The sequence below is a fragment of the Myotis lucifugus genome, unplaced genomic scaffold (assembly GCF_000147115.1).
Source record: "Myotis lucifugus unplaced genomic scaffold, Myoluc2.0 scaffold_491, whole genome shotgun sequence".
In the NCBI taxonomy this organism is placed as follows: domain Eukaryota; kingdom Metazoa; phylum Chordata; class Mammalia; order Chiroptera; family Vespertilionidae; genus Myotis; species Myotis lucifugus.
In genome coordinates, this window is record NW_005871539.1 from 126,061 (window position 1) to 152,697 (window position 26,637).

The window sequence follows — 26,637 nt, forward strand, 5'->3', positions numbered from 1 at the left end:
AACTTACCAATTAAATATGGGAGTACAATGAAGACATATTTTTAATGCAAGGTCTTAAACATTGTACCTCTTGTAACTTTATAAGGAAGCTCCTAAAAAGATATGCTTCCACAAAATAACAGTGTAATTAATGAATTCCACAAAGTAACAGTGTAAAAATGAATTCGGTCCAGAAAGCATGACGTCTAGCATAGAAGAAAAGTGAAGGGAATCTTTAGGATGAAGGGGAAGGGAAAGCCCAACACAATAGTCTGTGAAGAATAAACCCAGATCTTAGCAGGTCAGAAGTCTCTGGGAGAGAATCTTTGAAAAATATGAAATTTATGGAATATCTACCAAGTTTGAACACATTTAAAAAAACACTGGCATACTTAGGAAATAGGTTAGGGTTAAATTAAGTAAATTGAAACTAAGCAAATAAACAAAGAGGAAACTTATTAATACTATGTAAGAAATCTGATAATGTGTGGTTGGCATGGGTGGAAAGGAGCTAAGACTTCATCATATATATAGGGAAGTTTTTAAAAATCAAGCAACTAGTATGTTATTTAGAGCTATGGAGGTCGAAAATCAAAAGAATCAGCTGAAAGAGTTGAAATGTTTAGGAATTAGGGCATGAAGTGCTGCAGGTTGTTTTTTGTAACAAGACTTGTAAACTGTGTTCAGTGTAATTTAGATAAAAGTAAACAACAAATTTTTAAATACTTACACTCTGTGACATTTTAATGGAAAATGGAAGTCTTCAATATGTGATTACAGCTCCTATTTTGACAACTAGATGGTTATACGCCTGTAACAGCTCTGACCATTTCCAACTAATATTATTGAGGTTTTATCAGGTTCTGACAGAGGAATACAAATATCCAAATAAATAATTAAAGCATGGTTGGAAGAGTTTTGTGATTGAAGAAGTAAATATACTCTTTTTTTTTTAAATTAAAGGCTGGCTGACAGCTCACTCGGTTTGGAAGTCAGGGAAAGCTTCCCAAAGCAAATGCCACTTTTCTGTGAGACTGAAGGAGGAGTGGCAGGAGGTAAAGCAATGGTGGCTCAGTAGTCCAGCCAGAGGGAGTGGCACAGGCAAAGGCTACAAGGAAAGAGAGTATGTTAGATTCAAGGAATAGAGAATAGTGTTTGAGAGGGGTGTGACCAAGGATGACATTGGTAAGAGCAGGGATGGAGGGCACATATATTAAAGAGCCTTTAAGCCATTTAAAAGAGCATAAAATGTACGTAAGTAATGCCCCTTGCTAAGTTTTTTCACCCTTTGTATTTACCCTATTCTATGTTTACCGTGCTCTTTAGGGAAGCAGCTTTCAGAGGAAGTCAAATGAGTTTGGTTTTAGGCATGCCAAGGATGCGTTCTTCTGGGAAATCCACATGGAGCTACATAGTGGGCATTCGAGTGTAAAGTGCTGGAGCTCTGAAGAGTTCCAAGGGCAGGTTTGAGATTCATCAGCACTGAGGAGAAAATCAGAGCCACACAGTGGGGGAACTCTTACAGGAGAGAATCAGAATTAGAATCAGAGCAATTGACATTGAAGGACAGAAGTGTTTGTTTTCTTCACTGCCTGTTTCCTCAGCACAGAGCCTGCTACAGAGTAGGTACTCAGTAAAATGTGTTGGATGGATGGATGGATGGATGGATGGATGGATGGATGGATGGATGGGAGGCTAAAATGTTGGAAGATGTTCTTTGTGGGAGAAAGGAATTCTAATTTCTCTAGAACAATTAATCCTTGGCCTGAATTGATATGCTTCCAAGGGAACCCTAGCCCAGGTGAGTAAGCATGCACTAGGATTACTTTTCCCAAGGCCATCACCAGGCTTTAGAAAGGGCAGCAGTGCCCCTGTAGATTGGAGTGTAAGCAGAGGGACTCAGGCATTTCTAGAGGAAGAAAGCAGTGCTCTGAATTCATTGTTCCTCCATCGGACATGATCAGTTCTGCCCATTTCCTCTGTAATATTCTTGCAATTACCTGTATCCTTGCATATGTCTTTGCTGTCTGTTAACTACTTGCAGTGAAACAAAACCAAGACACGTTCAAGCACCAACAGATATGCTGCAGGCTTGGACTAGAAGGCCAAATTAGTATTCAAAACGGGTTTCATCTAGGTGCAAGAATGTGAGAATAAAACAGCTCTATCAGTCCACCTGTACAGTATTATTCAGTGGGCACTGCACTGCCAAGGTACATTCTACGAACACTGCATTTAGTCTAAAGCCCCACTGAACACACAGCTCCACTGGGATGAAGTAAGGTTCGTGTAATGAGCAGAAGGAAAGCATAATGGCCAGAAGAGGAAAAAGAATTATATTTTCTTTGACCTTCAAAAGAAGGAAGTATTCAGTAGGAATAAGAACCAGAGGGAGAGAATACCCTGGAAAAGACAGCTGGCACAGCAGCGGAAAGCCAGCTGACTTCAGGTCCTGGCTTCCGGCCTCCAGCTGTCATTGTGTAATTGTACCTCATCCAAGTATTTTTCCTAAGCCCAGCATCCTCATCTATAAAATGAAGATACATCAGCATGATCTACCCCACAAAACTGTTGGAAGAATTAAATGAGACTATAAACAATAGCCTGGCCTGTTTTCTCTCTCTGCTTGCCACACTATTTCCTTAGCTTCCTTTGGCTAATCAATCATCAGCTGAAATTGTCTGCCTGGGTCCCTCTCTCCAAAAGACCAAGAATGGGGAGCATAAGAATTCTACCTTGTTCTTGTATCTTTACATATTTGTTAATTGGAAGAAGGGCCAATGACCAGTGGACAAAACAGATTAATGAACACTCTGTAATGTTATATAAATGGAGTGTTATATAAGTGAATGGAAGCCACACCACCATCTCTGCATTCTGATTAAAATGATGTTATACGTCTCTAATTATTTTCCTGATGCAGTAGAGAGAGTCCCAGGAAACCAATCTATAAGCTTTATAGCTTGACTTTTGTAGCCTTAAGAGGAAGGATCCTGAGAATGGTGGCAGATTATTAAACACCCTTACCTTGACTCTTATCCTAGCCAGTCTTTTAAACTTTTCAAAATGTTTTTCCGTCTGTATGTTTTTGCATGTAAAGTAGAAAAATGGGGAAACCAAATGGATCTGCATCCTTCTAACACTCTGTGCTACCCTAGATGCCCTTTGGAGTGAGTTGCCAATTTACCTGCACACTGTGCACAAAGGGAACATTTTTATGTGCGTTGTGGGAAAGTGAATCCTTCAGTTAAAGCTAGTTAAAGCTAATTTTTCACAGTGTTTGTTTATTATTGCCAATTGGAGTAGAGAACTATGAGATACCAATGAAATGTCTTTAATTCCTCATGGATTATTTTAGTGCATAATACTGGAAATCTGACTCTATATACAAAATAGCTCAGGTGTCTTTATTGGAGATCAGAGGCCAAGTCAGGAAAATTCAGTGTGTACTTTATATAGCAAGGAATGGAGAAATTATAAATTATTAGAGATTTCACTTAGAACCATAAAAATTTTAATATTTAGCAAGAAGCCAAGGGAATTTAAGAAGAGGGTGTTTTCTAGACCAGTGGTTCTCAAACTTTAGTGACATGAATAAGACTCCTCTTACTGAACTGTGATGTCTGGTTGAATCTGGGAGGGTCTTCATTTTTAACAGGGACCCCCCCCTCTTCTTGGGATACTTTAGGAGTTTTCCCAGTCCCTGAGATGGACGAATTATGGAATTGTTTTGGTTAAATAAGATACTGAGATTAGAGGAAACAAGTTTCTGTTGGTGTGCACTGAAACAACCAGCATGACGAGTAGACTCCAAGTCATGGCATGTGAGAAATGGTGAGGAAAAATAGGGATGCTTAGCCTGGGAGAGAGAGAAGCTCAGGGCATAAAGGGCACTTCAAATACTTGAAATGGAGAAGTATTGAATTTGTTCCAAGAAACACAGGGCAACATAGTTTGGCTTGGTGAAAGGAAGAACCATTTAAGAACCAGGTTCTTGGAATACTACTTGGCCATAAAAAAAAAGAAGGAAATGTTATCCTTTGTGACATGGATGGACCTGGAGAGCTTTAGGCTAAGTGAAATAAGCCAGTCAGAGAAAGATAAGTACCATACATTTTCACTCATATGTGGAACCAAATAAACTAACAAACAAAATAGAAACAGACTCATAGATACAGAGAACAGACTGACAGCTTTCAGAAGTGGGGGTTTCGGGAGCTGGGTGGAAAAGGTAAAGGGATTAAGAAAAAAACTTATAAATGCAGACAACAGTATGGTGATTACCAGAGGGAAAGGGGAGGTGAGGAGGTAGCAGCAGGTATAGCGGGGATAAATGGTGGTGGAAGGAGACTTGACTTGGGGTGGTGAACACACAATAAAATATATAGATAATATTCTATAGAATTGTACACCTGAAACCTATATAATTTTATTAACTAATGTCCCCCAATAAAATCAATAATAAATAAATAAATAAATAAATAAATAAGGAAAAATGGTTCTATCCTCGAGGTCTCTGTTTGGGACCCACAGAGAGAGATAATATATCTAGATGGAACTGGTAGCTTTCAAATCAGTCCACTCTCATTTGAACTTTTTTTCTGAAAATAAATTCCTTGTATCCATTGGGGGGCAGGGGAGAGAAACGAATCAGGTTCTTCATCCGTGGAACAGGCTAATGTTAGTGTTGCCACCAGAAGAGTTCAAGACCGGATGATGCCTCCGGGAATCCAAGCATCAAGGAGCAGAGATGGTTGGGATGGCTCCTGGGGCCTCTGATCTGGGGCTTCTTATTTGGATGAGGGTTGGTGTGTGTGCCCATCAGAGATGTTCATGTTAACTTGTGTTGACACAAATTAACATAACATGTTAATGTGTGAGGATGGCCCAAAGACAGTCCAATTCCAAAAGAAATGGAGCAGTCAACCACCCAAAAAAGCAATATAAATTCTCTTTCTCCTTATTATCCTTCCTCCTGTAGTTGTAGAGAGAGCATCTACTTAAAGATATACAAGCACACCTAGCAATGTAGTGAATGAATAATCAGGTGAGTTTGTGGACGTGGACCAACATCTGGCAGTGTGTGTTTGGGGGTGAGTGAGAGCAAAGGTTACTTCTAATTTTGTCTTATAGTGAGATAAGAATTTTTAAAATTCTGTTTATGAAGCTATGTTAAAAGTTTTCTCTTAAGTAGCTAGTTGCCAGAAAAACAAAAGGTATTGTGTGTTTTTTTACAACTAGAATTGAGTATGTTTGTTCCAAAATCCTCTTCCCACGCTCCCTGTCATCTCTGATGCTTACTCCTTTCCCACGGAGGTGAAGAAGCTGGGATTCAAACTAGGTTTCTGCTCCAGAATCCTTGCTCCTAGTTTCTACTGCCTTCTAATGAAAACACGAAGAAGAGCTTGTGTAATGATTGGCTACTGGGATTTTTAACTAGGATTATTTTCTCAACTGATTTTTTTTTCTAATATATAGAGACACTTGTGCTTGCAATAGGTTTACTACATGCAGATATCTACTGTTATCTTTTTAGAAAGCTGTCCATATATCCATTCTGAATATGGTGGAGGGCGAGGACACAGTGGGGAAACAGAACGCAATGAATAGATTCTCATATCAAATACCTAACATTTGTTCCAAAAATGTTCCCAATCCAGGTCATAGATAACATTTGTGAGACATAAAAGTATTTGAATATGAAATTATGCTTCAGAGCAAGGAAGTTTTATTAACAATTTCATGTAATTTAATGGCCGGTCTGTGTTGTGTAGAGTTGATTTACAATTTTTATTGTCTCATAATAGATGGTCAGGGTGCATTTGTTTGATTGGCCAGGGTAATTTAAAACTTTATTCAAATCAGATATCAAGAGAAAAAATGGCTTGAGTGGAGTGATTTTGAAAAATTAGACCATTATGTTAATTTAAGCAGGAGGGGAAGGATAAAGCAGTCACTGTCGGCCTTTCAGAAGGTTCCAGATGTGATTCAGATTCAAGAGAAGGCAGGATTAATTTTTATTTCTGCTTGAGAGGAGTGAGGATCATTCCAGAAGTAATTGCAAAAATCTTGCAGATTAACAGCTCCTACTGCACTGGATTTTTAAGAATAATTTTTAGCAGTAGTATTTGCTGTGAAATACTTTTATTTAAATGCTCATCTCTTCTTGGAGCTCCACATTGCTGTTGTTTGGTCTGGCATCTCTTTGAGCCATTCAGGGTGATTTTGAATGTGATTAAGGATTTTTTTTTCCCTCCTGTGTTCGTATCACTGTCTTATCTTTAACAGGCTATTTGATGCACGAGTTTCATAAGTTTTGGATTGAAGAGGATCCCATGGACATAATGGAATTCAACCGCGTGAGGGAGAAATTCCGCAAGAGGATCATAAAACAGCTGCAGAACCCCGACATGGCGCTGTGCCCACACTTTGCTGCTTCGGAAGGTTTAATCAACATATAGGCGCCTACGCTGATTTTCACGGATTCCCCAGAACACTGCCTCATTGTCGTGTTAGATCTCTGCTTCGTCCTAGCTCATACCCTGAATGCACACAGTGATTGTATGCATGCCTTTTGTACAGTATTTTCATCTCTCGGTCGTAATTACCAGATCCCCAGGTACCGCTGTCTCTGGAGCACCGGCTCATCTTGTGCATTAAGCGGTGTTGCATCCACCTTGGCCCCACGTATGGAGAGAGTTTTCTATTTTTTTAGATTGTTTTCCTCCCTCTCATAATTCAGCATTGAAGAACCGCATTTCTCTAGCTGTATTTTGTATGTAAGAGAGTTAGCTGAATCTTGTTCTGTGGAAACCTTTTAATTTATTGATATGTTTCATGACTACTGCTGCTAGCTTTTCAAGCCAGGTTCATGCTTGGGACTCATTCCAATAAAGTATAAGACTTTAAAATAATACAGACAGACACATGACAAGCCAAACTACTCCTGCAAACATAGCTGCGCTTCCCCAAAAAAACGTAACGAGGCTTACAAGAAGCGAATTTAGATAGCTGTTGTTTTTGTTTTAAGTACTGCACAATTATATTGTAACTTGCCCCCAAGTCTGTCACAGTCATTTGGATATCCAATTACTTTACTCCCATAATTTCACGGGCTTAGATGCCTATGTACGTTTATGATGCTTAGAGCCTCAGAAAGGAAGTCCGCATACATACTTCGAAAGCTGCAAAAGGTTTCTCACTGCCTGCCTCTTGCTGAACTCAGAGTTACACCCGGCACTGTTCTGATCCAAGCATCTGTGCTTGGGCAACTGCGTGCTGACTGGTTTCTCTGTCAAGAGGCAATATTAAAAAACAATTTGCAAGAAAATGTGTTGCAAGAGAGGAACCTAAGCTATGTGATTCTGCAATACTTCTTGAAAATAATGACCTTGTCTTATATGAATAGAAGTAAATTGCTTGGAAGAGGGAAGTGATCAAATCATTCCAAAACTGCTGAAAATCATTTAAAAAGCCATGATTTTGTTTGGAATTATGATTGTAGTCTGTTGAATAGTATTGACCATGGCATTTCATACCCATGGTATTTTATACCTTCTACCAGTTTTAGTATTATTAGACATTTGTGTAATCACTTGCTTATTTAAATGAATTTTGAGTACTGCCTGTCGGTTATATGAATAAATGACATGTCATTCTACTGTAATGTGTCGTGGATTCCATTTTAATATCTTTGTGCTCACACAGCTTTTGAATATGCAAATATGTGATTGGGTAGAATTTCAAAGACAGACAGCCTAGGCTGAATATAAATCATGCCATCATTCCAAGTAACCAGGAATGAATTAGAATGTCATGTCTGAGAAACTTCTTTTATGTAACTGATCTTGAGGCCTGGTAGTGCTTTAATGAAAGAATAAGATCCACCTTTTTCTTTGTTGCTTCCTATCGAGCCTCGTTTGTCCACTGATAAAGGAAATGTTAAGCTGCTTGTTGTTTTCTTGTCCATTCTAGTTCCTCTAGCATTTTTCCCTCCCTTCCCTCTCAGCTGTGTACCAGGTGGCAGCATTTTGCATCGAGTCCATTACAGCCCTGTGCCCTTGCTTAGAGTGGGGAAGGGAGGGTGTTGGTTAAGGCGTGATGTACACCATGAGTGATGACAAGACTGCGTATTCCCTCTACAGGGGGTGAGGACTTGTGAACCAGGTAAGCGGCCTGTCTTGGGAGCCCTGGATTCTGCTGCAGCTGCCGCTGCTGTAGGTGAGAGCATTAGGTCCTGTGTCACTGGCAGGCCTTGATGGTGTGTGGCATTTACAGCAGCTCACGTCTCTTCTGTTCAGGTCGAGATAGTTGATGGGAACAAGGTTGGGAGTTTTCCCTTCCGGCTCCTCGGATGATTTCTCCCTGTTGTATCTGAGCATGGCTGCACACGTTTAGGGTGAAAAGACTCTGCCAGTCCCACCTCGTCCAGGGTATTATTAGGTTCTTATTCACACCTCTTGGTGAAGATGCATTCTACCCCATAAGAGGACATGAGATGAGAAAACAAAAAGCAGGTTTAAAACACATTACAGCCCTAGCTGGTTTGGCTCAGTGGATAGAGCGTCAGCCTGCGGACTGAAGGGTCCTGGGTTTGATTCCAGTCAAGGGCACATGCCCAGATTGCGGGCTCGGTCCCCAATAGGGGGTGTGCAGGAGGCAGCCAATCAGTGATTCTCTCTCATCATTGATGTTTCTCTCCCTTCCTTGCTCTGAAATCAAAATATATTTAAAAATAAAAAATAAAAAAACCATATTCCAGCTCACACTACAGAAAAAACCCTCACTGAAGCACCATTTTGGAAAATTACAACTTCAATCTGACTTCCCTTCTCACAATTCTTGTAATTGTGCTGGAAAAATAATATCTTTTGCCTAGTAACCCACCATCTTTTTTATTTGAAAAGAAGCTTAAATACAGGGTGGGCAAAAGTAGATTGACAGTTGTAATACAAATAATACAATAATTTATAATTAATAATACAAGAATAAACTGTGTTTTGTGTATTCACAACCGTAAACTTACTTTGCCCACCCCTCTCTATGGCAATCCCAAATAACAGGATGACCTTACAATGTATCCTCCAAACCAGGACATTTCTGAGAAAGGAAGAGGATGCTATTAAAATTCCTTAAGGACACTAGGGTAAACTAGGACAGTTTGCGGAAGCTGAGATGGTAGGTAATTAAGAGAGACCAAGAGATAGACATTAGTAGGCATTATCTGTCCACAACTCAATTACACAAATGCAACTCAACTTCTTCACTTTTCCTAACCTCTGCAGCAGAAGTACATCATGGGGACTTAGACATTGTGATATCCAGAATACTACCCAAAATCTTAAAGACCCATCAGACGATGGGCTTGGTCTGAGCTGGGAGGTCACCTGAATTGCCTGGGCTTATAGCAAGTAGGCAATGGGGAAATAAAACCTGGCAATCAAATTTCATGGCTGCAGATTATCTCCGTAAACCTGTGGGGCCATATCCAAACTAAGTGGGAATGAGGAGAGGACCAGAGTTGGTGGAGTGTGAGGACAGGGGATGGGAGGTAGAAAGAAGAAAAAAGGAACAAAGGGGAAAGTATCATGCCATAGCCACATCCAGGAAACTTTGAGCCATGTGCTCATCAAAGCAATACCTGTAACTCTCCAGAGAGCTTAGCAGAAGTAACTGTTCTAATCTAGAAATGAATGGCTGAAAAGCAGAGCAAGTTAACATCAAGTCCTAGGAGATGAAAGAGATTCTGCTACGGGTTGCATTCCCAGAGCTGACATTGAGTGAGTTTTGATGTATGTGCCAGGGTTGTGCTAGTCCTTCATTTCCTCTCCTCAATGATATACAGAGTGAGACCGTTTGCTTGCTTGTAGTTCTAATCTAGGCAAACAGGATTAGAGAATTTAAGCACCTTACTAAAGCTGTTAAGAGAAAGAAAATCACTAACCACAATGAGATATCACCTTCCACCTGTTAGGATGACAAGAGATAACAAGTGCAGATGAGGGTGTGGAGAAAAGGGAACCCTTGTGCACTCTTGGTGGGAATGTAAGTTGGTGCCGGCACTATGGAAAACAGTATGGAGGGTCCTCAAACAATAAAAAACAGAGCTGCTATATGATCCAACAATTCCACTTGTGGGAATTTATACAAAGGAAAATGAAAACCCTAACTCAAAAAGGGATCTGCACCCCCATGTTCATTATTACAATATTATTCACAATAGCCAAGACATGGAAGCAACCTAAGTGCCCATCATTGGGTGAATAAAGAGAATGTTTTATATATATATGAATATTATATATGTAAAATATATGAATATTTTATATATATATTTTATATGTATATGAAAAATATATGAATATTTTTCATCTGTAAATAGAAAGAAATCCTGCTATTTGCAACAACATGAATCGACCTTAGGGGCATTGAGATTCCATTTTAATATCTCACTAGTACATGGAATCTTAAAAAAAAAAAACCCTAATCCATAGATACAGAGAACAGATTGGTAGTTGCCAGAGTTGGGGGGAGTGGTGATATGGGTTAAGATGGTCAAAAGGTACCCCCCAAAAATGAATGGCATAGCTAGACCTTGAACCCAGGGCCTTACGCCCAGACTTTCAGTCAGTATGCTGCCCTCCCTAATTGGAATTATTCTCTACCACCCAGGGAACTGGTGGGTTATAAACACACACACACACACACACACACACACACACACACACACACAAGCCCCGAGTGAGAATATGTGTGCAAATAACATTTCTGCTCGGGTTTCTGCAGGGTGAATTGGTACCTGCGGATCACAAGTGCTACCACACGGTCCCTCAGGACTTCCCACATTGTTGGTCACGTTCTTCCTTGAAACGCAGAGAACAATTCTGACAGGATTGCGAGCTCTTTCTCCTGACCCCTGTCCCCCCGAGAGACTCAGCCTGGGAATGCTCCTACTCACAGGACACTAACTGGTCTGATGTCGTCCGTTAACAACCCTGAAGGCTCCACAGAGACCCCAGCTAGGTGGTCCCGAGCAGGGTCAGGACAGGGTTCCAAAAAATAAAAAACTGACGGCACCTTCCTGTGAGTGTATCTCCTGCATTTTATCTCTTACGTGGTCTGCTTTAGGAAAGAGGCCACAGCGGAAAGGTTTATGGCAGCTAGCAAAGTGTGACAAAAAGAAGAGAAAGCTGAAATTAAACGAGGAAAGCCGCAGTTAAACACCCTCCCTGCTCTGACCTACAGGTGTGTTAGGTGGATGTCTTCAGCATTGCCACCTGCCATCCAAGGGCCCGGCGAATTGCACAGTATCACAAGGCATGGGTTTTGGAATTGCTAAAGCCAGGATCAGCAGGAGAAAGGAAGGCAGGCTGCTAGACACACGGTAAGTCCGAGTTTAGGTGGAGAGACCAGCCCGCTGTTGTTCTCGCTTCTTTTAGGGCAAGCCCAAGAGGAAGCCTAGCAGGTGGGTGCTGAACAGACAGGGGAGCCACGTGGGAGCTCCCACGGCCCTGCCCCCGCAGACCCTGGAGTCTGAGCAATGTTGCCGTCCGGGAGGAAATCTCTGGTCCTCAGGGAAGCTGAGCTTGGATGCAACCCCTTCTGCCTGGACAGAGACGAACCTTCAGGCGCGGCTGGTTGGTCTCAGCAGCCCAGAGAAAGCTCGTGAGTTATTTCTTCATAAATCCCCTCTCACACTGGTACACTCACATTTTAGACGTATTCGCTGCTTTATGCCAAGTGTGGAGCAGTTACAGAGGAATAGGGACATCAACAGCCTCAAGCTATGTGGTACTGAGAGTTACATAATCCACTTTTGGTCAACTTATTACTTTTTCTGAGCAATGGAAAAATCTAGCAGAAGATGTGTTTTCCAGCGTTCCTTAGGTGTGCCTCGCCAGCACGGCCAAGAGAGAGCCTGGCGGGGGCGGTGAAGAATTAGAAAAAACAAACAAGAGAATAAAAGCTGAGGCTGGGTGGGACACTGCCCTCTCTGATGGGGAGACAGTGCCACGGACTACAAGCCGTGTCTTTATTTTATAGCAGATTCCACGAGGCAAAGTAAGGGCGTGGTCAAGATGTTTACACCATTCTCGTGGGTTTCAATCCTACTCAACTACATGCATCTGAACTTTATCAAGCCCACATCACTCAGGCATGTGGGGCCACATGTTCGGACCATAGGTTCAAGCTTACAACTATAGCTGCTGGCTATAATTGTGCTGGGAGGGCTCTGCCCTCCAAGCTGGGACTTGCACGTGGCCATGAGAGGAATGTGCCCTCTCATTAGTCTGAGGCTTGAACCTGTCCAAACACTGTAGCCGCTCTCCACACTTAGGCGATGCCTTACCTTCTCCATCCATAACAGAAAAATAAAGACAGCTTCTCTTCTGAGAATTAGCATATTAGTAAAATTCAAATAAGCCATCATTAAGTAAAGCACTTAGCAAACTCCAGTGTACTAGATGCACACATGTTTGATTATGGTTGTTTTTTATCCATTTGGCGTTTGGCTATGCTCTTACTCTAACAGGAAACACAGCTACAAAATGTGTCCTTGTAGCCAGTGTCCCCCATTAGGTCAATTCAGAAAATATTTATGGAGAACTTATTTTTGCACCGGGCATCATGCCAAGTCTGGGGTTGACATGGGGAAGCAGTGTCCTTTGTCATGGACCTCAGAGCCCACGCCTGCCTTGCTCCTCGAAGCCTGGTGTTTGGACACCGACATTGTTAGACACGAACCATCTCAGCCCTTTCCCAGACCTTCTGAAGGAGAGTCTTCATTCTAACACTCACCTTGGTGACTCGTGTGCACATGAAAGCTTGAGAAGCAGTGATCCAGAGGGGATTGATCTAGTCACTCACCACTGAAACCGGATAAGGTTTACTCTCAAACATTCCCTTTGTTTCCCTCAACTTACTTTGTCAGTAGAACTTGACCCTGTAACCATGTCTAGCATGTTCTGTTGTCATCCACCCAGAGGTGAAACAGGAGTGTTATGGACTGGATGTTTGTGTCCCCTCAAAATTCATACGTTGAAATCCTAACTCCCAATCTGATTGTCATTCCTCAACTACAGCACTTCTCACACCAGCCATAATAACAGTACGTAACTTGAAGAAATCTTATGAAGAAAGATGAGATTATCGAGGCAAAAACCTTTAGCATTGTGCATGAAACATAGTAATTTGGAAATAAATGTTAGCAATTGTTAGCATATACTCTCACTCCCCTACTTGACTGCATATAAGTTTCTTGAGAGCAGAAACTGAGCCAAATTCATCATTATGTCTGAAGTGCTTAATGCATAATATGTGCCTAGCGCATAGTAAACACTCACCAAATGTGTGTTGAACAGATATCACCAGATGTGTTAGAACTGAGCACAAATCCAATCATCTCAGGGGGGTTCGGGCCCCTGGCTCTTGTGTTAAACTGGAGCGCCCTCTGCTGTGTAGGAGCCTGTTCACACATCTGGGTGAAAGTTCTAAAGGAGCCCAAATAAAGCTAGAAAGTTTCCCCAAAGGCTCATTCCAGGCAAAAGGTTCAGCTCATTCCAGGCAAAAGGTTCACCTCCTTAACCGAGGGGTACTGATCCCTTCCCCATTGCTATACATGGGGCCATTCATTTTATACATGCCACCATCATGTTATTTGTTTTCTGAAGAAACAAATATTTTGGCTTAAATTTTATACCTTGCTTAGATAATAAATATGTTTATAACAAAATTAGGAGGAATATCCATGACAATTATTCTTGCTGTCTCTCATCCAAACCCCCAGCCCCCAGCACACACATGCACCGATCAGTGTGTGAGACCTGGTGGGACATTAAACTCTCAAAAGCTTACCTTGTAGAGAGAGATGGTTCTCCATTCTGGTAATTAGACTCAACCTAAACATCATAATTGCAAATTATAATTTATCTAGAACCTACTGTGCTTGGGTACTTTATATGCACTATTTCTACTGTTTCCACTGCCTTCTGAGGTAGGTCACATTATCCCCAATTTTAGATTAGAAAACTGTGACTCCAAGAGTTTGCTTGTCATAGGTCAAACAGTTAACAAATGGCTGAGTCAGGATTAAGTGCAATTGTTGCCAAAGCCAGTGCTTTTTCCACTACGCCCTGTTGCCTCTCTTCTGAGGAAGATGCGGTGGAAAGAATTCCTCTGGCACCTCTCAGGGAATAAGACACCGTGTCACTAGGAAGATTTTCTAGCCAAGATCCTGGTGCCTAGGATGATTCATATTTAGATCATGTTCCTTGAGAGTAGGGAAAGATCTCTGTAAGCAGCTGGTTTTAGCATGTGAGGGCTGTAAAGAAAGGTCTCAGGGAAACCATCCAGTGATATTGTAGGAAATCTCAGAGGTCATAGGTGCTGTTAATTCCTCCCCACAGCTAAAATGTCAACCCTTGCTGAAATTTGCTTTCCACTTTCAGCCATAAAGAAGGTGAAGGTGATTATCCTTATTGTTAAGTAACCATAAGGCAGATTCAGAGAGATTCTGATTCTTAGGCATGCTGATTCTTCTGATTCCAGCACCCCGAGCCCACCCTTTTCAGATAACTGCACCATTAGAAGGCTGAACCGCAAGTAGAGGGGCCTGGACATCTATCCAAAATGAAGTGCCAACACATTTTCCAGTCCATAGCAAGGGAAACATGGACATGAGGAGCCACACAATCACACATGTTCATGTACACATGTGGAATCAGATAAACTTTTGGGGCCACAGCCTAAAAGAATTAGATTTTGCCATTTTTTTCCCATCTGAGAGCTATGCAGAGAGATTCCAGTAAAGGAATTTACTTATTCAGAGTTGCTAGTTGAAAAATGTTGGTCTAAGTATCAGGGGATCTGGCCTCTCACCCCAGCATTTCCACCATGAATAGTGGCTTAACTTTTCTGAGCCTGCCTTCTCTCTCTAAAATTTCACTGCTGAATCAAGTACCTTTAAAGTCCCCTCTAGCTAAAACATCCAGAAACCATGGTCTGGTAGTGAAGATACAATTACACCCTCTGTTTGAAGTCAGCTCCAAAATTATTGTGGGGCTATCTCCCCTGCCTCTTTATTGAACCTTGAATGTAAGTCATGTGGTCAAGTTTAAGTGTCATCACTGCGTGCCATCCAATGTCAAGTCTTCATTTGAAAGGATTCTACATTTTCTATAACTCAAAGGTTTTCACCACATTAAACATGTACACCACACCCCTTCCCCCCTCTTCCCTTATATTACTTCACCAACTTTAATCACAGATATGGCTACAGAAGCCTTCATCTCAATCATTTGAAGTCATACAATATTAAGTTATGAAATGTCTGTATTAGTCATTTTTCTCCGGAGTAACAGAACCAATCATTTATTCTTTACCCTCCAAAAGAGAAGGTAAAGTCCTTGAGTGATGTTTACTCTTCTTGATATCCAGTAACTTAAATACTAACAATGTATTAAGAATGTTTAAATACTGTAGGGAGTGGCTATAGGGTTAAGCCTTGGACCGACCTGGGGCAGGGCCACAAACAAGTCCCAGCTTGGAGGGCAGAGCTCTCTTAGCATAATTAAGCTTGACCTCATAGTCCTCCCTTGCCCCTTCCTAGGTAGCTAATGGGCTGTGGGAGGTGCAGCAAGTGCTGCCAAAACAAGGTGAAACTCACAAGAACATTGTAAACATGTTGACCACTTCCCTTGTTTTGCTTTGTGTGCTCTGACTATAAAATAAAGACTTGGCTTGCAGGCCGTGGGGCTGTCTCTCCATCAGAGAAGCAGCGTCCCCCCGAGCCCCAGCTGTATTCTCTTGTCTGTCTTCTTTAATCCTTCACCGCCCCTCCTCAGGCTCACCGAACCTGCCCATGCTGGACATGGCACAAAATACTATAATATAAAGCCAATATATCTGATGTTACATGATGAGGGAATAAGAGAAGGAAGAAAACAAAGATGATTTTAAACATATATGAAAACAAAGATTTTATATATTCAAAGGTGTATATATTTGTGCATATATATGTATTTTTTTGTCTTCTATCTCTTATTTCCTCATCATATAACATAAAATACATTAACTTTATATATCTCATATATACAGGATGGAGCAAAAGTAGGTTTACTGTTGTTTGTATAGAAAATAATACCATAATTAATAAATAATAATACAAGAATAAACTTTGTGTTTCCTGTACTCATGACTATAAACCTACTTTTGCCCCACCCCTTATATAGAGCTATAGAGGCCTTGTGTGTGTGTGTTTGTGTGTGTGTATACACAAACATTTTCATAACAAAATAAAGAAGATCCCAGCTGGTGTGGCTCAGTGGTTGAGCATCGACCTATGAACCAGGAGGTCATGGTTCGAATCCAGGTGAGGGCACTTGCTGGGTTGCGGGCTCGATCACCAGTGTAGGACGTGTAGGAGGCAGCTGATCAATGCTTCTTTCTCATCATCGATTTTTCTATCTGTCTCTTCCTCTCCCTTCCTCTCTGAAATCAATAACATATATTTTTTTAAAAAACACAAAATAAAGAGGAATACTCATGGCAATTACAGTCCACATTTCTGTAACTGGCCATGTGGTCATAGCTGGTATTTGTAACTACCTTCTTCAACCACCCATTCTATATATTTTTTGTTGATTAAAGAAGAAAAATAATTATTTTATTAACATGGCTACAATCTTTGGTAATTTCACTTTACCAAAGGGTTCTAACAGCTTTAGGGAAACTCCAGCCGAACAAAATGTGAATAAATTTGTCTTTTCACAGAAAACATAAGACATTATAATAAGGGGTTATAAGCATTGTAGTTAAAGTGGTATAATGACATAAAAATTCATATTTCAGGGCTGAGTTCTTTTTTGATTGGTGCTGAGATAGAAAAAACTTCTGGTATCTTTTCAAGTCATCATACCTAATATTCAGAAGAACACTTGTCAGTTTTGACTTGCAAATAAAAAATAGTACTTATAGGAAGAGGTTAATGGGGGGAAAGGAGGACCTATGTAACACTTTCAATAATAAAGATTAAAAGGAAAAAATATAGTACTTATCAAACTATATGTCCTGCAGTTAGGTACTACTACATCATTTTTTCCCCATCAGAAATACCCCTTCATTTTTTTATTTTTTTAAAATTTATCTATTTGAGGGAGAGAAAGGGAGGCAAAGAGGAAAAGAGAGAGAGGTCAATTTGTTCCAGCCTGGCCAGTGTGGCTCAGTTGGTTGAGCATCATCCCAAGCACCAAGAGGTTGCCTGATTAGATTCCTAATCAGGGCACATGCCCAGGTAACAGGCTCCATCCCCAGAGGGCGGCATACAGGAGGCAGCCAATCAATGTCTCTCTCTCTCATCGATGTTTCTCTCTCTCTCTCTCTCTCTCTCTCTCTCTCTCTCCCCCTCCCTCTTAAATCAATAAAAACATATTTTAAAAATATGTTGCTCCATGTATTCATGCAATCATTGGTTGATTCTTGTATGTGCCCCGACAGGGGATCACACCCACAACCTTGGCTTATTGGAATGATGTTCTAGCCAACTCAGCTACTCCTTTATTCTCATCTCCATAGATGAGTGGGCATGAGGTTTGTACAGCGAAGTCTGAAGCATTGGGCTTGCTTTACCTTTTTACTGTAGATAGAAAGAATGTCCTTTTGTGTTGGGGGATTAATTTTCAGATTAAATACAGCCTCAATTAAAATTTTATATTAATCATTATGGTATTGGAATAAACATATTTGGGACACTAAAAAACACAAGAAAAAAAGGGAACATGGAACCAAATAAAGAGATCTTTAAGAAAAATCGATTTTTCTATACATTTCTTTTTCAGGAAGAGAATGTCTTATGGCTCAGAGATAAATCATCAATAATATTAAATGTCAAAGATATGATCTTTCGAAAGTGACATTCAAAACGAGCTGGTCCAAAGCCATCATTAAAGTCAATGACATATGGTACAATGCATATGCAGCTCAGGCTGGCAGCCTTTTAAATTGCACATGGCGCTCTCACTTTCAAAATCAAGGTTTGGTGGTATTATCACATGTGACAAAACCAGATCTTACAAGCTTAGCTTCCTGCTTACTCTGATAGTCTGCAATATGAATGTGATCCCAGTCATTCTGACGGTGGTGGTGGGAGTGGTAACTTACAAAAAGGGCTGTGTGTCCTGGCCAGGTAGCTCAGCTGGTTAGAGCATCATCCCCATACACGAAGGTTGCAGGTTTGATCTCCAGTCAGAACACATACAACAATCAACCAATAAATGCATAAATTAGCAGGGGTCCTCAAACTTTTAAAACAGGGGGCCAGTTCACTGTCCCTCAGACCGTTGGAGGGCCGGACTATAGTTTAAAAAAAAAACTATGAACAAATTCCTATGCACACTGCACATATCTTATTTTGAAGTAAAAAAACAAAACAGGAACAAATACAATATTTGTATTTGCATGTGGCCCGCGGGCCGTAGTTTGAGGACCCCTGAATTAGTGGGACAACAAATCAGTCTCTCTCTCTCTCTCTCTCTCTCTCTCTCTCTCTCTCTCTCTCCTCTCTTCTCTCTTCTCTTTCCTTGCCTTCCTCTCTTTCTAAAAAAATAAAAGTTTCCTTAAAAAGAAAAGGCTTGCAATATCACCTGATAATCACATGAAACCACTGGAGAGTTAAAAGTTCGCCATTGTGAAGACAAATTAACTTGGGACTTGGCAGGATATGAGTGTGGGGGATGGGCATCACTATGCATGTCACCATTGTAGACACAGCATGTTGAAAATAGACACATTATTTTCCCTTCCATGGCCTTTCTGAGGCAATGTAAGAGGAATATACTAGTAAAGTGTCCAAGTAGCTGGAAGAGAAGTGATTCAAAGTTGGATCTGGGTCAGATCGTGTCGGTTGGAGCCCGTGAGCAATGCTGCCAGACGGATGTCACGCCATGCAGACCCTGGACAGAACGGCTGCTGCCGAGAACATGCATTCTCACCTCATCTACCAGAGAGAAAGTTACAAAACTCTGAATTCTTAAAATCTGTGGCCTAATTTACATTCAGCTTGATGCTGATTTTCAATCTTGGGATGCAGTTTGACTGCTAGGAAAAAGGTGAGAGTCAAACGGGAATAGAATTTGGAAAGATCTATAAATATTTAATGTTTTTAAAGCTATTAAAATTTGAATGACTTCCAACATTTCCTTTGAAAATGTATCAAAATAGAACTCTTGGATACAAACAAATATGCTATATAATTTCAGGTTATGAAAATTAACTTTTATTAAGTGTAGCTATAGATATGGCCTGAATCTGCAGGTACAAAGAAGCAAACTTGTTTGGGAGAGAATCTATAGATCCAGAGTGAAAACTTATGAACCAGGAGGTCCTGGGTTCGATTCCCAGTCAGGGCACATGCCTGGGTTGCAGACTTAATCCCTAGTGTGGGGTGTACAGGAGGCAGCTGGTCAATGATTCTTTCTCATCATTGATGTTTCTCTCTCTCCCTCTCCCTTCTTCTTTGAAATCAATAAAAATAATAATCCTATATAATAAAAGCCCAGCAACTGAAACAGCAGAATGACAAGAACAACCAGAGACCAGAATGATTGCCACCCCTCACCCTGGCTGGCCCCACCCCGCAGTGGAGACCTTCACCCCAATCAGGGGTGGGACTGGCCTGCAAGCTGCCCATGGCCCCTTGCCCCAGCTGGCCCTGCCCCAAAGCAGGAACCCCCATCCCGATTGGGGGCAGGGGCCAGCCTGCAAACCCCCCAGGGCCCCTCACCCCTGCTGGCCCCAACCCCCAGCGGGGCCCCCCCACCCTGATCGGGGGCAGGGGCTGGCCTGCAAACCGCCCAGCAGCCCCTCTCCTTGGCTTGGCCTGCCCCCCCAGCATGGACCCCCACCACTATCAGGGGCATGGCCAGTCTGCAAACCCCCTGAAGCCCCTCGCCCCTGCTGGCCCCACCCCCCAGCAGGGACCCCTCACCCTGATCGGGGACATGGCCAGCCTGCAAACCCCCCTGGGGCCCCTCGCCCCCTGCCGGCCCCGCCCCTCAGTGGGGACCCCCACCCCAATAGGGGGCATGTCCAGCCTGCAAACCTCTCGCCCTGGCCGGCCCCTCCCCCCAGTAGGGACCCCCATCCCAACAGGGGGCATGGCTGGCCTGAACCCCTCACCCCAGCTGGCCCCACCCCCCAGCAGGGACCCCCACCCCAATCCGGGGCCCCCATCAGTGCAGGCTGGCCAGCCCCCACCCGTGCACTGGGCCACTATTCTATACTAGTATAATAAAAGGGTAATATGCAAATTGACCCTAATAGTGGAATGAAAAGAACGACCTCTCAACCAGTCATTATGAGGCACACTGACCACCTTTTGGTCCCTTTCCTCAGCTGGCAGGCTCTGATTGCCCAATGGGGAACGGGGAACTGGGGGTGGGTGGTGAGGGATGCAGGTAGTGCCAGGCCAAGGCCCTCACCCCACCAGTCACCCCACACACAGAGGGCAACCCACGGCAGGGACGGGGATGGCAAACGGGCGGAACGGTCAACCTCTCAGTTCCTTCCCCCAGCTGGCAGGCTCCAATCACACTATGGTGAATGGGGAACTGGGGGTGGGTGGCAGCAGGGGGCAGGGCTGGCTGCTGGCAGCCAGGGAAGATGGCCCTGATTGCAGGCCAGGCCTAGGAACCGTACCTGGGCCTCTAGTAATAAATTAAAAAAAGAAACAAAGAGAGAGGACCCAAATAAATTAAATCAGAATTGAAAGTGATGAAGTAACCATTGACATCACAGAAATACAAAGAATTATAAGAAAATACTATGAGTGCCAGGGTTCTTGGTCCAGCATTAAGAAGGGTTCAGCAATCTGGAGAAGGCTGTGCGAGATTAAATAGGAGTCCAGAGACGAAGCATAATTTTGAAAGGCACTAGGGGGTCAGAGGAGCCTAGCTAAAGGAGCTAAGATCTAAGTTCTAAGGTCTCCTCCTCCCAGGACACCATGCTCTTTATTAACACAATTTGTCCTGAGGCGAGGCAGAGATGTACACTTCAAAGGGTCAGGTTTCTTACAGAGTCCATTGTTAGAATGGGGGAATTAGCCTAAGGCTGTTCAGGTGTTCAGCCAGTAGAAGGCAATAACATGTAGATTAAGATGCCCTGAGCTGTCTGGCAGCCAACAATCAATTTAATGCATCCTTTTCAGGTTTGGGGAAATGCCTTTGCCACTCCAGATGATTCAGCCCTGCTGAACATGGTGGAATTGGTTTCTGGTGATGAGTAACTACATACCAACAAGCTAGACAATCTGGAAGAAGTGGAAAAAATTCCTAGAAAACTACAATCTCTCAAAACTGAATCAGTTGTTAAACAAGACAAAAATAGAAAAACTAATGATTTTGAAAGAAAAATAGTGTTAAGAATAACATAAAATAGCGCTGGCTGGGTGGCCAGGTAGCTCAGTTGGTTAGAGCATTGTCCTGATATGCCAAGGTTTGGGGTTCAATCTCTGGTCAGGGTACATAAAAGAATCAACCAATGAATGCATAAATAAGTGGAACAACAAATCAAAGTTTTGCCTTCTCCCTCTCTCTCATATCAATAAACATTTTTTTAAAAAGAATAACAAAAGAGAGATAAACTTACCCCTCATTGATACTCTCTTCATAAAATATGGGAATGTTATAGAAAACAATGTAGTTTTCTACATTGTAAGAGGTATATATTCAGCTTCCATTTATTATTGCAAAGAATTTTCATTGCTTTGTTGGCTTAAAGTAACTTCAATAAAATAGATTATAGTATTTTGAGATGCGATATTGAGCCGTAACCACAGCTAAGGTACAGAATATTTAGGGAGAACATTGCGTTCTTATTTTTGCATATGGTCTCAGGATAAAATATTCTTTCACTGTCATTCATCTTCCGTTATCTCAGGATTTTTGTAATTATATATTAAAAAATAGTATAAATTGTGTGTGTTGTGTATGAAATTTGTTTCAGGTTTAGCACTTTGTGTCAAAAACAGTTTGCTGTGAAGAAAATATATCAAAGGGATTGAAATTCCATTCTTGATTTTTATAAACTGTTTAAAAATGCTGTGTTCTTCCATTTGCTTCCATGGTGTGTTCTTTTTGACACCTATTTCTCTCAATCAATTACTTTTTAATTGGTAAGATTTAAAAAAAAACTGAATCAGGAAGAATGAGAAAATCTGAATAGGCCAATAACAACTGAGGAAATAGAAGCAGTAATCAAAACTCCCAGCAAACGAAAGCCCTGATCCAGACAGCTTCACAGGGGAGTTTTACCAAACCTTCAAAGAACTAACACCTATACTCTTCAAACTATTGCAAAAAATCCAAGAGAAAGGAACACTTTCCAAGATCTTTTTATGAGACCAGCATTATTCTAATTCTAAAATCAGATAAAGACACTACAAAGAAAGAGAATTACAGACCAGTATTTCTGATGAACATAGATGCTAAAATCCTCAACAAAATATTAGCATATTGGATCCAGCAATATATTAAAAAGATCATACACTATGACCAAGTGGGATTCATTCCAGGGATGCAAGGCTGGTACAATATTCTCAAATCAATAAATGTGATACATCACATAAACAAATTGAAAGACAAAAATCACATAATATCAATAAATGCAGAAAAAGCATTCAATAAAATCCAACAACCGTTTTATATAAAAATCTTAGCAAAGTAGGATTACAGGGAACATATCTCAACATAATAAAGGCCATATATGACAAACCTATAGCCAACATCATACTCAATGGGCAAAAACTAAAACCATTTCCCCTAAGAACAGGAATTAGAAAGGATGTCCACTTTCACCACTCTTATTCAACCTAGCACTGAAAGTCCTAGTCACAGCAATCAAAAAAGAAGAAGAAATAAAAGTCATCCAAATTGGAAAGGATGAAATAAGTCTCATTATTCACAGATGACATGATATTGTACATAGAAAACCCTAATGACTCCATCAAAAAATTACTAGATTTAATAAATGAATTCAGCTATGTAGCAGGATACAAAATCAACACCCAAAAATCTATGGCTTTTTTATAGACCAACTAGAGGTCCGGTGCACAAAATTTGTGCATGGGGGGTCCCTTCAGCCCAACCTGTACCCTCTCCAATCCAGGATCCCTCGGGGAATGTCCGACTACCAGTTTAGGCTGAGGATCAGGCCTAAACCAGCAGTTGGACATCCTTCTCACAATCCTGGACTGCTGGCTCCTAATCACTCACCTGCCTGCCTGCCTGGTCACCCCAAACTGCCCCCTGCTGCTGGCCAGGTCACCCCCAACTTCCCCTCCCTGCTGGCCTGGTCGCTCCTAACTGCCCCCCCTGCTGGCCTGGTCACCCCTTACTCCCCCCTCTCCCCCCGCCAGCCTGGTCTCCCCCAACTGCTTCTCTCACTGGCCTGGTCGCCCCTCACTGCCCTCCCTGCGAGCCTAATTGCCACCAACTGCACTGCCTCCACTGGCCTGATCACCCCTAATTGCTCCTCCTGCTGGCCTGGTCACCCCTCATGGCCCCCCACTGGCCTGGTTGCCCCACACAGCCTGCTGTTCAGTCGTTTGGATCATCCCTCACTAACCCCCCTGCCAGACTGGTCGTCCCATGCAGCCTGCTTGTTCAGATGTTTGATTGTCCTTCACTAAACCCCACTGCTGGCCAGGTCATAGTCAGCCATCTTGTGAGGGTGTGAGGATTAATTTTGCATATTACCTCTTTTATTATATAGGGTAATGAAATCTTCAGATAGAGAACTAAACAAATAATCCCATTTATCATTGCAACAACAACAACAAAATACGATAATTAGGAATAAACTTAACCAAGGAGATAAAAGACCTGTACTCAGAAAACTACAGGACATTAAAAAAAGAGATAGAGGAAGATATAAACAAGTGGAAGAATATACTGTGTTCATGAACTGGTAGAATTAACATCAGTAAAATGTCCATACTACCCAAGGCAATCTATGGATTCAACGCAATGCCTATTAAAATACAAACAGCATATTTCACAGATCTAAAACAAATACTCCAAAAATTTATATGGAAGTAAAAAAGACCCCAAATAGCCACAGCAATCTTGAGAAAGAAGAACAAACTTGGATGAGATAAAAATACCAGATATCAAGTTATACTACAAAGCCACCATAATAAAAACAGCCCAGTATTAGCACAAGAACAGGCAGATAGATCAATGGGACAGAACAGAGACCCCAGAAATTTACCCAAGCCATTATGTTCAATTAATATTTGACAAAGGAGACAAGAGCATACAATGGAGTCAAGACAGTCTCTTCAATAAATGGTGTTGGGAAAATAGGACAGATACATGCAAAAGAAATGAAACTAGACCACCAACTTACATAAGACACAAGAATAAACTCAAAATGGATAAAAGACTTAAATGTAAATCGTGAAACCAAAAAATGCTAGAAGAAACCATAAGCAGCAAAATCTCAGAATCTCTCATAGCAATATGTTTATAAATACTTCACCTAGGGCTGTGGTCGGCAAACTGTGGCTCGGCAAACAGCGGCTCGTGAGCCACATGTGGCTCTTTGGCTCCTTCAGCATGGCTCTTCCACAAAATACCAACTTCTGCACATGGGCCACGAAGTTTCAATTGCACTGTATGTGCGCACCCGCACGTGGCATTTTGTGGAAGAGCCACACTGAAGGGGCCAAAGAGCCGCATGTGGCTCGTGAGCCGTGGTTTGTCGACCACAGTCCTAGGGCAAAGGAAACTAAGGAGAAAATAAACAAATGGGACTACATGAAAATAAAAAGCTTCTGCACAGCAAAAGAAACCATCAACAAAATAAAAAGGGAGCCCACTGTATGGGAGAACATATTTGACAATGATACATCTGATAGGGGGTTAATCCCCAAATATATATAAGGAACTCATACAACTTAACAAAAGGAAGATAGATAAACAATACAATTAAAAAATGGGTAAAGGACCTAAATAGACACTTCTTCAAAGTGAACATACATATGGCCAAGAGAAATATTAAAATATGCTCAAAGTCACTAATCATCTGAGAGATGCAAATTAAAATGACAATGAGGTATTACCTCAGACCTGTCAGAATGGCAATCATCAACAAATCAACCAATGATAAGTGGTGGCAAGGATGTGAAAAAAGGAACTCTTGTACACAGACTGGTGCATTCACTATGGAAAACAGTGTGGAATTTCCTCAAAAAAATAAAAATGTAACTGAATTTGACCCAGTGATCCCACATCTAGCAATATATTCCAAGAAACCCGAAATAACAACCAGAAAGAATGTATGCACCCCTATGTTCATAGCAGCTCAATTTATAGTAGGTAAGATTTGGAAACAGCCCAAGTGCCCATCAGCAGATGAGTGGGTAAAAACAAAGCTGTGGTACATTTACACCATGGAAAACTATGCAGGGGTAAAAAAGAAGGATCTCTTACCCTTTGAGACAGCATGGAGGGACCTGAAGAGTATTATGCTAAGCAAAGTAAGCCAGTCAGAGAAAGATAAGTATCGCATGATCTCATTCATGTGTGGAATCTAAGGACCAAAATAAACTGGTGAACAAAATAGATCCAGAGACATAGACGAATAGAACAGAATGTTGAATCCCAGAGGGAAAGCAAGGGTGAAGAGTGGGGAGAGATTAACCAGAGAACTTGTATGCATATATGCATAGTCCATGGACAAAGACAATAGTGTGGTGAAGGCCTGAGAGGAGTGGGTGCAGGGTGGAGAGGGTCAAGGGAAAAAGGGGAGGGGATATCTGTAATAATTTCATCACTAAAGATAAATTTTAAAAAGAGAAAAAAGGCAAAGGACCTAAATAGACTCTTCTCCAAAGTGAACATACAGATGGCCAAGAGACATAGGAAAAAATTCTCAAAGTCACTGATCATCAGAGAGATGCAAATTAAATGACAATGAATGGCTACCTGTCAGAGTGGCTACCATCAGCAAATCACAAGTGCTGGCGAGAATGTGGCGGAAAAAAACAACATCTTAGTACACTGCTGGTAGCAATACAAACTAACTATTTATGGAAAATAGTATGGAGTTTCCTCAAAAAATTAAATATGGAGCAATCATTTGACCCAGTGATCCCACTTTTAGGAATATATCCTAAGAAACCCAAAACACCAGTCAGAAAGAATGTATGCACCCCTATGTTCATAGCAGCTCAGTTTACAATAGCTAAGATCTGGAAACAGCCCAAGTGCCCATTAGCAGATGAGTGGATAAAAAAGCAGTGGTACAGCCATTGCCAGTTTTGCTCAGTGGATAAAGCATTGGCCTGCGGACCAAAGGGTTCCAGGTTTGATTCTGGCCAAGGGCACATGCCTGGGTTTTGGGCTCGGTCCAACATACAGGAGTCAGTCATTCAATGATTTCCTCTCATCATTGATGTTTCTCTCTCTCTCTTTACCTTCCTCCCTCTCTGAAATCAATAAAAATATATTTTAAAAAGCTGTGGTACATTTATACCCAGGAATACTATGCACCAGTAAAAAAGAAGGATCTCTTACCCTTTGAGGCAGCGGGAAGGGACCTGGAGAGTATTATGCTAAGTGAAATAAGCCAGTCAGAGAAAGACAATATCACATGATCTTACTCATA

The 26,637-nt window shown here is 41.6% G+C and overlaps 1 protein-coding gene across 2 annotated transcripts in view; it reads left to right on the forward strand.

Annotated features, from left to right (window-relative positions):
* ELMOD1 (ELMO domain containing 1) overlaps nucleotides 1-7,645 on the forward strand; it is a 43,833-nt gene extending 36,188 nt beyond the window's left edge. For both annotated transcript variants that reach the window (XM_023744838.1, XM_023744837.1), the window contains exon 12: nucleotides 6,268-7,645. In XM_023744838.1, the coding sequence (XP_023600606.1) occupies nucleotides 6,268-6,440 (173 nt within the window). In that variant the 3' untranslated portion in view covers nucleotides 6,441-7,645. The remainder of the gene's footprint in view (nucleotides 1-6,267) is intronic.
* Nucleotides 7,646-26,637: the final 18,992 nt, after the last annotated feature.